The following is a 13,416-nucleotide window of genomic DNA, read 5'->3' on the forward strand; positions in this document are numbered from 1 at the left end:
TACAATAAATAGTTATTTGTGAAAAGAAGGATGTCACTAACTATCTAACACACATTTGAAAAATATATTAAGTATAAACATACAACTAAGAAAAAGTATTATGAGTATTAATAGGATAAAACTTTAGTCATCAGATAAGTTTGAAAGGCAAGGTGATTGGGATGGAGACAATAACATTCATGGATGTAAATTAAATTTTCAATATTCTTCCTTAAAATGATTTTTGCTTCAATAACATGATTTGCAAGCCTTGTGATTATTATTAGTCTAGTTCCATTACAAATTCCTTCTAATTGATCTAGATTCCTCAATTACAAAGTCCTTCTGATTGATCTAGATTCCTCAATAACATAATTGAAGTTCCACTCTTTAATTTGATGTTATGATTTGGAGGACCAGTAATTGTTTCTAGTGGAGTGTTATGAACTATATCAGACCTTTCAACTAGGTCAGAGCTTAAGTGCTCATTCTTATCACCAGAAATTAAGGAAAGAATGTAATCATTAATCTCATCAATAGTTTCAATATTTGATGTCAATATAGCTCTAGACTCTAAAACTTCTCATTTTTAAAATTCTCAATAATGTTTGGATATGTAGACTGAACAATTGCATTAATAAGATCAACAAAATTAGTGATTAATTAAAATATACGACAGTTTGGCCGAGTGGTCTAAGGCACCAGATTTAGGCTCTGGTCCGAAAGGGATCTCACAGCTGTCAAAATTTAAGTTACTTATTTTTGTCATCTATGATTTATTATTTTATAACTAAACCTAAAGCCCAGCTAGATGTCTTTAAAGGAATTATGGAGAAATTGTCACAATTGCATAAATAAGATCAATCAAATTAGTGACCAATATAAACATGTGACAATTTGGCTGAGTGGTCTAAGGTGCCAAATTTAGGCTCTAGTCTGAAAGGGTGTGGGTTCAAATCCCACAGTTGTCAAAATTTAAGTTACTTATTTTTGTCATCTATGATTTATTATTTTATAACTAAACCTAAAGCCCAGCTAGATGTCTTTAAAGGAATTATGGAGAAATTGTCACAATTGCATAAATAAGATCAATCAAATTAGTGATCAATAAGAACATGTGACAGTTTGGCCGAGTGGTCTAAGGTGCCAGATTTAGGCTCTGGTCCGAAAGGGCGTGGGTTCAAATCCCACAGCTGTCAAAATTTAAGTTACTTTATTTTTTAATCTATGATTTATTATTTTATAACTAAACCTCTACCCTAAACTATACTCAACTTTGTTTGAATATGTAGACAGCATGAATAAGATCAATGAAATTAGTGATTAATAGAAACATGTGACAGTTTGGCCGAGTGGTCTAAGGTGCCAGATTTAGGCTCTGGTCCGGAAGGGCGTGGGTTTAAATCCCACAGCTGTTGTCAAAATTTAAGTTACTTATTTTTGAATCTATGATTTATTATTTTATAACTAAACCTCTACCCTAAACTAGAGCGATAATGTTATTCTCCGTCTTTGAAGTCACCTCCAAATACCACAACTTTGCCACCAAATGGACTTTGTACATGATTTAATGAACTCATGATATCTCTAGAACTTTTGTCTAGTGGCTCAAAGCAAAACTTATGTGCCATTGGAGCTTCATCCCCTATAATAATATAAATGAGCAAAATTTAAATATTTATGTTAGTATTAATTCATTAATTAAATATTACTTTACATATGTAACAATTATAAAGTGTGTAATAGAAGTTAATAAACATTAAAATTCATTTGCTAATTGTCCTTTGTTGTAATCTCTTTCAGCATGGATTAGTTTATTTCCAACTTCAGTTCTCACAACATCTTTTGGTAGTGGCATTGGAGGATAATCTCTTAAACTTTTTCTATTAAGTTGCAATATATCATCAATTTGCAATAGGACTTAAGTTTTATAATTCATCATCATTTAGATACAAGTCTATGATTTAGATTTATCAATAAGATTAACATTCTAATCCCAAGTTAGAATAGTTAAGCAATTTGCAATATTAAAGTAAGATTTATTAAATTATTGAAAAGAAGTTGTGTACCTTGATTTCTTGTTAATCTTCTTTGGTAGTGTAAAATATCATCCACTAAGCAAGGCCACGTATTCCCAAACATGCTCAGGTTTATTAATACTATTAGAAATCAACATTGTGACAAATAATTTTTTAAGGTAGTGACCTGATACCCACTTGCTAGCTTCTTTGATAGCTTCAATGTATTTTGTATCAGCATGAAGAAATCCCATTGCAAAGCAAGCTTCTCGAAAGGAAAGATATTCACTTCCAGAAGCAGTTCTAATTTCTTTGTAGCTACATGGTCCTTTAACTGCATCCAATATCATTCTTAAGTAAAACAGTTCACCAACACTTAGTGGGACCCAATTTAGTCTTCCAATAGTGTAGCCTTGTTTCCTTGGTTGCCAACATCTATTCTTAGAAAAATAGACAAGCTTTGTCACAAACTCTATATATGTAAGAATTTTACCTTCATTGTAGATTTCATTTGTTTGCATCCATGATGTAAACATTGATTCCTTTTCACTTGGCTTAGAAAGCAATGAATCCATGTCCTTTTCATCATTAAAAAACACAGATTGCTCATTTGGTAGATGAAAATATAGTCTTTCAACTGTTGCTGTCCTTCCATGAATTGTAAAAGAAAAAAATTCTCCAACAGGCTTCACATGGAGAAACATATCTACAATCCAGATAATGCTTTACCTCATCAATGTTTTAAATTTTTAAGTCACCTTCTACTTCTGAGGAAACAAAAATAGTTATTATCCTATCATATCCCTTGTTAATATACTTAAATAAGTATTTTATTGACGTGTTTTGGTTGCACCATTCAACATTAATATGTACTCTATACTTTAGTAATAACTTTGCATTATAAGGGACAACAAAAAGGTTATCAAGAAATGTACCATTTTTCTCTATGATATTTTCATCATTTCTTCTCCTATACAAAGGATATCCATCTTGATCAAGAATTTGTTACTTGAAATGTTTTTGGAAAAAAAATTAGAACATCAACCATTTTTCATTCATGGTGAAGCCCTATTAGTTAATCCACATGGCCCATGCATCATATGATTCTTAACACATTTATATAATAATTGATCCTTTTGCTGGTCTAGTATCTCTGTTGAGATGATTTTATCGATATCTTCAAGGCTAGGATACTTGCTAGAAGGATGTAAGAATAAAAGTATGTGAGCATTAGGCAAAACCCTTTTCTGGAATTCAATAATGTATATATCTGTAAAGAATGAATGTTAATTGGTTAAGGCATTTAAGTTCAAATAATGAAGTTTCAATGAAGCTAGTTACAATAGGAAATTTAATAATGAGGGAAAATTAACTTACATACAAGCACTTTTCCAAAAATTTCATTCAACTTAAAGTTAGTTAGTAGTTCATCAAGCCTAACTTGGGTATTTAGATTCATTGGTCTTAAAACCATTTGTATTTCTGGCCATTGTGGATTACATGTAAAAGTAAAAAATAAGTTCGGAAATCCCACATAACTACACATTGCCATGCCATCAAAATACAATTGATCTATATATCTTCTACTTCCATCAAAAGTAGAAGGTAAGATGACTCGTTTTCCAATATTTGATGGTTGAGATTGATTTTGACCGTGAAAAGAGTTCAAAGTAGAATATTTTTCAACTCTCAATTGCTTTTGGTGAGTCTTCATATAGCACAATCTTTTTGACTCCATCATGTTACACCCATCAACAATAAATTCTTGAAAAAGCCTTTGTGAGCTCAATAATGTTTTTGCTTCACCACTTATAGTTTGCAATCTGAAACAAATAAACTCTCTTATTGTTACCCTATTTCTCTTTCTTTGTTGTGAAAGTTGTTTATCTTTGTGTTGTACATTATGTCTATATCCATCCTCACCGTACAAAAAGAGAAGTGGATATTGTAAGCCTAAATAACCTGCATATAGTTCATTTATTCTTTGGAGTTTACCACACTATCTCTCAAGGATAATATCTCTATTTAATGGGTTGTCAACATCTCCGACTATAAATGCAGCTCCTTAGACACAATGGGTAAGATATAAATTCTCCTATATGTTTTTCTATGAGATACACTACAACAAATTTGTAGATGGATGACTCAACTTAGTTGGAGTTAGCCCCATGCAAGAGGAGACGTATTCACTTAAGAAGAATAAAACTTGGTGTTTGACTAACCTATCTACAAGAAAGAGGGCATTGTAGAACAAGTGGGTGTTTAGGGTCAAGAAAGAACATGATGGTTGTAAGAGATACAAAGCAAGATTAGTGGTGAAAGGATTTCAACATAAAAGAGGTATTGACTATAATGAAATTTTCTCTCCTATAGTTAAAATGACTACCATTAGACTTGTGTTGAGCATTGTACTTATAGAGGATCTACATTTAGAATAGTTAGATGTTAAGATAGCGTTCTTACATGGTGACCTTGATGAGAACATTCATATGGTACAACCAGAGGGTTTTCAAGTGGCAGGGAAAAAGAACTTGGTTTGCAATTTGACCAAGAGTTTGTATGGGTTGAAGCAAGCACCAATATAATGGTACTTGAAGTGTGTCATGGATCAGTGTTGCTATATGAAAGATTTTGGTTCATCCTATATTATATTATTATTGTATGTTGATGACATGTTAGTTGTAGGCTCTAATATGGATTAAATTAATACATTAAAGGCACAATTGTCTGAAGAGTTTGAAATGAACGATTTGGGTGTTGCAAAGCAGATTTTAGGCATGAACATTAATAAGAACAAATTTGATTGTTCTCTAATATTATCTCAAGAGAAGTATATTGGGAAAGTGCTAGAGAAATTCAATATGCCAGATGTCAAGATCGTAAGTACACCTGTGGGAGTTCACTTTAATCTCATCAAAGAGCAGTCACCTAAAGCATATGAAGACAAGGTAGAAATGGTTAAGATCCCTTAGGCATCTATAATTGGTAGCTTAATGTATGCAATGGTATGCATTAGATCGACATTGCTCGTGTAGTGGGAGTTGTTAGAAGATTCATGCCTAATCTAGGATGGAAACATTGAGAAGTTGTTAAGTGGTTGCTACGCTACTTGAAAGGTACTTCTAAAACTGCATTGTGTTTCAGTAAGGAAGATGTTATTTTGGAAGGATATATTTTGTTGTAGATAGGGACGTTGTTCAGACACAAGGAAGAGTACTATAGGATTTGTTTTCACAGTAAGTGGCACACTAGTTAGTTAGATGTCTCAACTTCAAAAAATGTTGCATTTTCAACCATAGAAGCAGCGTACAGTGTTATTTCGGAAGCATGGAAAGAAATAATTTGGTTGAAGAATTTTCTTAAGGTGTTGGGCATGAAGTAGTGTAACAATGCTCTCTGTTGTGATAGTCAAAGTGTCATTCATCTTGCTAAAAATCTTGTGTTTCATGCAAAGACAAAGCACATCCAGTTGAGATACCACTTTATTAAAGGGTTAATTAGTGATGGTACTTTGTTCTTAGAGAAGATCCCTGGGTTAGAGAATCCTACAAATATTTTAACTATGGTGGTTACTACTAAGATGTTGAATCTTTGCATAGCTTCAACTGGCATGCATGGTTAATTGTTGAAAAGACATCGCACTAGTTTGGAGGTGTTATAGTGTTGAGGTTTACTAGATTAACTTTGGAGTGCAGCTAATGTGATCAGCCTCCAAGTGGAAGATTGTTGAGTATGAAGAGTCTGAAAGGTTTATTGGACCTTACCCATTTACTTGATCTATTTTTATAAATACTCATGTAATTGTAAACCTAATTCATCAATCAAAAAATCATCTAGTGCAACCGTCACTTAGATCATTTTGAATGAACCAAATCTTTTGTGTTCTTATAGTTTGCGATCCTCAATTGACTACTATTAATGTTACAAGGAATAAATTTTTCATAAAGTAATGATTAAAGGGAGCCGAAGGGATATTTTATGGATGAACTCATATATGCTTTTGGTCTATTTTTTAATGAATATATTAATTTGAAGGAGTCTGGTTTTCTATGTAAAACATGCAAAAGATGCTAAACAGACATTGTTTTGGGCAAAGTAATAATAGGTAACTTTTTTTTCTTTTCAAAGGTTCATAGTTCCTTTTCCTAACACCATCTAAGATCAGTTCTCTTTATTCAAAGTAGTGAAAAGTACATTACTCACTATTATAATGACGATAAGTTGAGTTGTTGGGCCGATGAAAATAACATATCTTGAAAAGTTTCACATCGCCCAGGATAACCTAGTGACTATATAATCGCTCTAAGTTCATGATGTTCCTTACCCTAGTCAAAGTCTATGTGTTGTATAAATTTTCACATAGTATTATTCTCTGGTGGCTGTGATTTTTCTCCGATTTTAGGATTTCAACATTATATTTTTATGTTCCTTGTTTTTATCTTGTTTATCCGTTAATATGGTGATTTTTGGAGATAAAAACAGTAATATTATGAATTTGATGATGCGTTTTTTCTAACACTTACATTTTTTAAAAAGTTAAAATTGGAAGACAAATTCATAAATACTCAGACTTCAATCAATGGCATTATTAACCCATTCGAAAAGGCTAGCGCATTACCACGAAGCTATGGAATACAAATAATTGAATCTTTCTTAAACCAATGGCCGACAAAACTTTTATTTCTTTCGCTTTCTGAGTCAAAAAATTACGTCTCCTTAGCGAATTACTGGTTGTATATGTAACACAAATAAATAAATAAATAAATAAATATATATATATATATATATATATATATATATATATATATATAATTTGCCATATTATTCTGAGCTATGTTCCTTGATCCAATTGAGAAGATTTCCATATCTAATCGGACCTTGTTTAATTGAATTTCTATTAAAAATATTTATTTTATTAAACATTTAAATATTTTTTTATTTAAGTATTTTTTTTATTATTACTAGAATTATATAATTACTATTTTTGTCTTTGCATTTTAAAATCTTTTTATAAAATTCATGTTATGAATCATCATGTATTATGACATCTTAGTTAGGCAAAGTATGGAAGATAAAGGAGCTTTCCACAAAGATTTGTCAACGAAGATCCCTTCCCCATCGTCAAATTAACTTCTTTTTTTATTGTTCATTTTAGTCCTTTAAAAATTATGAAACAATTTATACGAAAATTGATTTAGTAAAATCTTATTAACACTCCAAGATTGTTTGATGCAGGAAACCATTAATTCAAGAACATATGATTGTCTGACTTGATGAGTTGGTCTCTCTCTTCTTAAGTGTGTTTGTCTTTAGAGCATTTGACGTACATTAGATTGTAACTTTAATAGTTTCTCATTAGAGAGTTCTCACTGTTTATATGACTTCTCCACTAATTTAAACATAATTGATGACAGTAAGTTATAACAACTATTTTCATATAAATAGAACACTATATCAACAGTTTTAACTAACGAGAGTTAAGAGTTCACTGAATAAATTTCGAGTCGTAATATTTGTTAATATCGAATTTATGAGTGTGAATGCAAATTGAAGTTGGTTAACATTTTAATTGAAATACATTAATTTCTTTTAAGTGTTTTCTCCTCCACTCTTCTTTGTTAACCATCTAGTTGTTCTTGTATGTTTCTATGTTTTGATTTCTTATTCGTTTATGTTAGTGAACAATCCGATAATTTTGTTTGAGCTATTTTCACAACAATTCATTTTATTCTTTTCCATCATAACGTCTATGAAAGATAAAACTAAAAATATTAATGTGACATAGGGTGCATGAATCTTCACATCCCATTTTATCCTAATGTGCTTTAGTAGATTCAATTTTGCATGGTTTTTGTAAGTTCCATTTTTTCTTTAACATAAGTAATCCATTCATTCTCAATAGACACTTGCTATAAACAAAATCTCTCTTTCACATTCATTCTTATTTTGGTCTGAACAACCAACAAAGGATGTGAATGGATGTATCAACTACAATTTTCATTATTTGATAATCAAATTACATAACCTATTTTACACCATCTCATCTTAGAAAATTCACATATTTTATAATTTAAATACAATTAAATTGCAGTCAAAAGATAATCAACATTTCAACCATTTCTTAAAACATCGTAATTTTGCAAAATACCAATAGAAAAAATCACCACCACAATTTTCATCCCTTTAATACAATTAAAAATGGTTCAACAATAGAAAAAAAAATTGCTTATGGATCACTAATAAATGGTATAAATAAAGTTGACAGCATAATGAATCCAAAATATTATACATATATATAGAGAGAGATTGATATTTTTCATTCAAGATTTATATGCAAGGACGCACTTTTTTAACAGAAAATATGCTAACAATAAAATAATTTTTTAAGTGTCATCATATAAACTTTTAGGGAATTAAAATATACACTAAATAATATTATTTGAGTATTCAAAGAGCATGAATTCCCTAAGCTACTTATTTTGTTCTTTTTGTAAGATCAGTAGTCCATGATATCTTTATCGGCTTTCATTACTTCAATAATTGCAATTAAGTATACTGTTTTTTTCTTCTCTCATAACTTGTGCTGACAGGCCATTCATTTTTGCTGCAGAATTCCAAAGCCAAAGTTGGAGTCTTAAGGGGTGAAGCTTAAACTAAGATTTGGAATGACACTCCTTCACGTTTTGTGAGTATATGCTTCTAACAGATTCAATGCGTCTATGGTTTTAATTTCAGAACTTAGTTTATGATGTTATGCATCTCTTTTTCTATAGTATCAGAAACAATAACTCTCAGCTCATCACTTGTCCAAACCATCATGCAGCTTAGTCCTTCCATATTTGAAGCATCCTATCAGGCATAAGCTACTGAAGGTGCTTGCTTTCGTGTGCTTGTGGCTGTGGTGGAGTACTTGTATTCATGTTGAAGCAGCAAATGACAGTTTAAAGCCTGGTGATACACTGAATAACACAGATACAGCAATACTACGTTCGAAAAAGGGAAAATATTCTCTAGGTTTTGGTTCGCCAACTGGAGATGACAACTGTTACTTGTTTGTATTCAATGTAAATAAGAATGTTCAAGTTTGGGTGAGTGATGGAAACCAACATGTTCACAAGGATTCTGCAGTTCTGTCACTTAACCGCTCAGGGGTACTGAAAATTGAATCTCAACGAGGGAACCCAATAATCTTGTATTCTCCACCTCAACCTATCAACAACACTAAGGCCACCTTGTTGGACACAGGCAACTTTGTGCTTCAACAACTTCACCCCAATGGGACTAAAACTCTCTTGTGGCAGACTTTTGATTATCCCACTGAAACTTTGCTCCCCACCCAGAAGTTAGGTGTTAATCACAAAACAGGCCATCATTGGTTACTGGTTTCATGGTTCACAGAAACACTTGCCAATCCCGGTGCCTTTAGCCTTGAATGGGAGCCTGTGGAACAAGAATTGATCATAAAGAGACGGGGAAAGGTTTGTTGGCGAAGTGGGAAACTAATGAACAATAGATTTGAGTACATTTCAGAGGATGCACAAAGCAGGTTGAAATATACCATTGTGTCTAATGGGGATGAAAACTCATTTTCTTTCACAGCTTCAAATGAAGAGCCTGATCTAATGTGCTCGTTATCAGAAATTGGGCAGCTATATGATGATAAAGGAAACGTTGCAAGGGCTGATTTGTGTTATGGATATAACTACACTGATGGAGGGTGCCAAAGATGGCAGGATATACCCAAGTGTAGTAATCCTGGTGATGTGTTTCAGAAAAATATTGGTTCCCCCAGTTATAAGAATGTAAGCGTTGAAAGAAATACAAGTTACGGTCACAGTGATTGTGAGGCCAGTTGCTGGAGCAGTTGTGCTTGCAGTGGATTCAAGGAATTATATCCAAATGGAACTGGATGTATATTCTTTCATTGGAATTCAGCGGACAATTATACTTCTGACAGTAGTAGTGAAACCTTTTACTTGCTGGTGAACATGTTAACTCATCATAAGGGTAAGCTTCTTAATTATTAGATTGGTTTCTTTAGTTTATACGCCTTGGATAATTTTTAATTCAATCAGGTTTTTTATAACTTAGTCACACACAGTCAAGATTGTCTGCCCCCTAGCAAAAAGAAGTTATTACTTTGTTTGTTGAAAAGTTATATTATAATAACATCATATTAATTGTTACATATGCAAACAATCTATGCAGGTACAAAAGAGTGGAGATGGACAGGTGCAGTAGCAGCAACCGCTCTACTTGCAATTTGCTTATTCACTATTTGCCTAGTCTTAAAGAAGCGAAAATATGTGTTTCAAGGTAGTTAGTTACCTACCACAAAATCAGTGTAGTACATCACTAAACACAATCTTTTCATAATTTATCTATATTTTAATCTTTCTCACATTCATCAAACAGCGAAGAAAAGTCAAAGTATAGTGATGAAGATGGTACATCTGGCAACTTGTAGTCGATCATCTGCAATGGAAGATTTTGAAGATGATTTAAAAAAGGGACATGGCCTAACAGTGTTTAATTATACATCAGTTATGGAAGCAACAAATGGATTTTCATCGGAGAATAAGTTAGGACAAGGAGGCTTTGGACCTCTTTATAAGGTCACTTGAAACCAGTGAGGTTATGCATTAACAAGTTTGTGTCAATTAGAGTACTGAATATTTGTTATTTCACGGTCATTTCAGGGAATTCTTCCAACAGGGCAAGAGATTGCCGTAAAAAGACTTTCAAAAACTTCTGGACAAGGAATTGTGGAGTTTAAGAATGAACTAACACTAATATGTGAACTTCAGCATATGAATCTTGTACAACTACTTGGTTGTTGCATTCATGAAGAAGAGAGGATTCTAATCTACGAGTATATGCCAAATCAAAGTTTGGATTTCTATCTATTCGGTGAGGAATATACAAGAGTCCAGTATATTATGTGTTCTTTCGAAGGAGAGAAACAAAAAATTGTTTTCATTGTTACGTATCAATTAGAATACACATAGAGGGAAACTTTTAGTTTTCTTAACTACCGTTTTTCAGTGATGGTTGAGGGCACTCAATACTCACACTAAAATAGTAATTTTTGTTTGGTACACATACTAACTCATTAATATTTATATATTGACGATTGGAAGATTGTAGAAGAGGAAAATTACTAGATTGGAAGAAGCGCTTCAAAATAATAGAAGGAATTTCTCAAGGATTACTTTATCTTCATAAGTACTCAAGACTCAAAGTCATCCAGAGACATTAAGCTAGCAACATTCTTTTAGATGAAAATATGAATCCAAAAATTTCAGATTTTGGGATGGCGAGAATATTCACACAACAAGAATCAGCCTCAAATACCAACAGAATCGTTGGAACTCAGTGAGCTTGATAAATTCTCTTGGTTCCATTTTCTATGAATATATAAAAATCATTTCAACATGTTACAAATTAGTTTTTCTTGCAGTGGTTACATGCCTCCAGAATATATGATGGAAGGATCTTTCTCTATAAAGTCTGATGTATATAGTTTTGGAGTGTTGTTACTTGAAATTGTCAGTGGAAGAAGAAACTTTGGTTGCTATGATGTTGATCGCCCATTAAATCTAATAGGACATGTATGTAAAATAAGTCATATTGAGTTATTATTTTCTTATTGTTTCCTGTGTCTAATTTGAGTAAAATATTGACAGACATGGGAGTTATGGAAAGATGGTGCAAGTTTAGAGTTAGTGGATCCATCAATAAAGGAGTGGATTGATCCTGATGAAGTACAAAGATGCATTCATATTGGTCTGTTGTGTGTAGAACATTATGCAGATGATCGACCCAACATGTCTGATATTGTATCAATGTTGACAAACAAAAGTGCAATAGTTTCCTTACCTCAAAAACCAGTATTCTACGTTGGAAGAAAGATTCTTCATAATAATTTATCTTCAAAGGGGACTTATACTGATTCTGCAGTAGAAATTACAGCTTCTACAATAGGTATGACTGATTCCTAAGAAATAGAATCAAGGTGAATAATTTACTAAAAAGTTGAAAAATAAATAAAATGCTCAAAGTGAAATTTTTAAGTTTCTCCACAAAACACTTCTAATTTGTGATTTTACAATATGTGTGATTCCTTTACAAATGAGATCTTATGCTGGAACTTCATGTTTCTACTAATTGCACTAAAACCCAGTTGATATTCTTAATTTTTAAGTAACAAAAACTGCATTCATAAACGGTATAGATTATTTAGCAACTTCACTTAGGGCCATATTGTAATCGAATTGTTAATTTTTTTGCTAAAATGTGATTGAGATAACAAAAGCAAGGTCTCAAAAAATAGTAAAAAGTAAAAAACTAAGAGATAAGAGAGGAGGGGATGTTATGAAGTTTTCATTACAATGTAATGAAGCACACTGATCATTTCCCTTTTTCTTGACACGTGCAGACAGAGACCACGCATCTTACATGCAGAATTCCAAAGCTGAAGTTGAAGCTTCAAATATGATTTAGGATGGCTTTGTTTTTGTGAGTTTGGTTTTAATTCCAGAGCTTAGTTTAACTTTATTTTACATTTATTTTTCTAGTGTGTACTAGAAGAACCACACTCTCTCGTCCCTTGTGTGACCCTCCCTCCTGCTGATTACTCTTTCCATATTTGAAGCATCATATCTTGTTGTAGTGTAGTACTTATATTCATGTTAAAGCAGAATAACAGTTTAAATCATGATTGTACCACACCTAGCCAAACTCGACCAAATAAGTAAACAATGTGTATATTAAGGCAGCCAAGTTTCCAGCCTTGGCCGAGTTAGCCTAAACTTGTACCGGTTTTAACCTAAACTAAACATCTAAAGGAACAACCTGCATCTCATATCAACAACATAAGCCATCAAGACAAGTAGCCGGCCTAGACCGACTACTCCAGCATATCCGGTAAGATTAGAGCCTAGGTCGACCACTCCAATGAACTTAGTATGATAGAAGCCCCCGCGTTCAATAAACCTTAAGGGCCTGGGTTAGGGCCCAGGCCCACTCACAGCCCAAGCTAGAGCCCAAGTCAAGGCCCAGCCCATGAGATGGTCAAACATCATTAATGCTCTATAAATATACGTGGACCCCAGCAATTAAAGGTACGCATTCATTAATCACTGATTTGACTCTCTGAGAGCTTTGACTTACTTGAGCTTCGGAGACTCTTCTGCAGGTAACCCCTCCTGGGTTCAAGCTGACATGTATCGACTGGGAAGAGGCCAACTGAAGAGATAGCGGACTACATAGTAAGGTGATACTCGTGCCTAACTTATCTTATTTGTCCTCTACAGGAACAATTGGCGCCCACCGTGAGGCACGAGACGAACACCTTTAGTACCCGTTTTTCTCTGAAGATGGTTTTCACCCGCAGCAGAGCTGGAGCGAACAAGCAAGA

General features: G+C 32.9%; 1 protein-coding gene and 2 non-coding genes across 5 annotated transcripts; all 3 read left to right on the forward strand.

Annotated features, from left to right (window-relative positions):
- Positions 1-1,098: 1,098 nt before the first annotated feature.
- On the forward strand, positions 1,099-1,178 carry TRNAL-UAG (transfer RNA leucine (anticodon UAG)). Its single transcript has one exon. It is a non-coding gene; the product is annotated as a tRNA-Leu (tRNA).
- Positions 1,179-1,317: 139 nt separating this feature from the next.
- TRNAL-UAG (transfer RNA leucine (anticodon UAG)) lies at positions 1,318-1,397 on the forward strand. Its single transcript has one exon. It is a non-coding gene; the product is annotated as a tRNA-Leu (tRNA).
- A 7,150-nt stretch (positions 1,398-8,547) lies between these two features.
- On the forward strand, positions 8,548-12,621 carry LOC114169177 (cysteine-rich receptor-like protein kinase 7). 3 transcript variants are annotated; one of them, XM_085668650.1, is made up of 7 exons: positions 8,548-8,682; positions 8,821-10,004; positions 10,206-10,313; positions 10,413-10,612; positions 10,697-10,907; positions 11,138-11,372; positions 11,458-11,598. In XM_085668650.1, the coding sequence occupies exons 1-6, from the start codon at positions 8,663-8,665 to the stop codon at positions 11,254-11,256; spliced, it is 1,842 nt and encodes a 613-aa protein (XP_085524776.1). In that variant the 5' UTR covers positions 8,548-8,662; the 3' UTR covers positions 11,257-11,372; positions 11,458-11,598. The 3 variants fall into 3 exon arrangements, with proteins under 3 accessions (XP_085524776.1, XP_085524777.1, XP_085524775.1); XM_085668651.1 differs by lacking the exons at positions 8,548-8,682; positions 8,821-10,004; positions 10,206-10,313; positions 10,413-10,612; positions 10,697-10,907 and adding exons at positions 11,684-11,981; positions 12,436-12,621 and having other exon boundaries at positions 11,002-11,372; positions 11,458-11,608; XM_085668649.1 differs by lacking the exons at positions 8,548-8,682; positions 8,821-10,004; positions 10,206-10,313; positions 10,413-10,612; positions 10,697-10,907 and adding an exon at positions 11,684-11,998 and having other exon boundaries at positions 11,269-11,372; positions 11,458-11,608.
- Positions 12,622-13,416: the final 795 nt, after the last annotated feature.

The sequence above is a fragment of the Vigna unguiculata genome, chromosome 11 (assembly GCF_037176805.1).
Source record: "Vigna unguiculata cultivar grain cowpea cultivar isolate G323 ecotype 2 chromosome 11, ASM3717680v1, whole genome shotgun sequence".
Taxonomy (NCBI): Eukaryota; Viridiplantae; Streptophyta; class Magnoliopsida; order Fabales; family Fabaceae; genus Vigna; species Vigna unguiculata.

Excerpts from the sequence above, each read along its gene's own strand:
- LOC114169177 (XM_085668650.1), top strand. The coding sequence starts at position 8,663 with ATGACACTCCTTCACGTTTT. Across the intron at positions 10,314-10,412 it reads GCGAAAATATGTGTTTCAAG|CGAAGAAAAGTCAAAGTATA; the intron begins GTAGTTAGTTAC and ends TTCATCAAACAG. Across the intron at positions 10,613-10,696 it reads GCTTTGGACCTCTTTATAAG|GGAATTCTTCCAACAGGGCA; the intron begins GTCACTTGAAAC and ends CGGTCATTTCAG.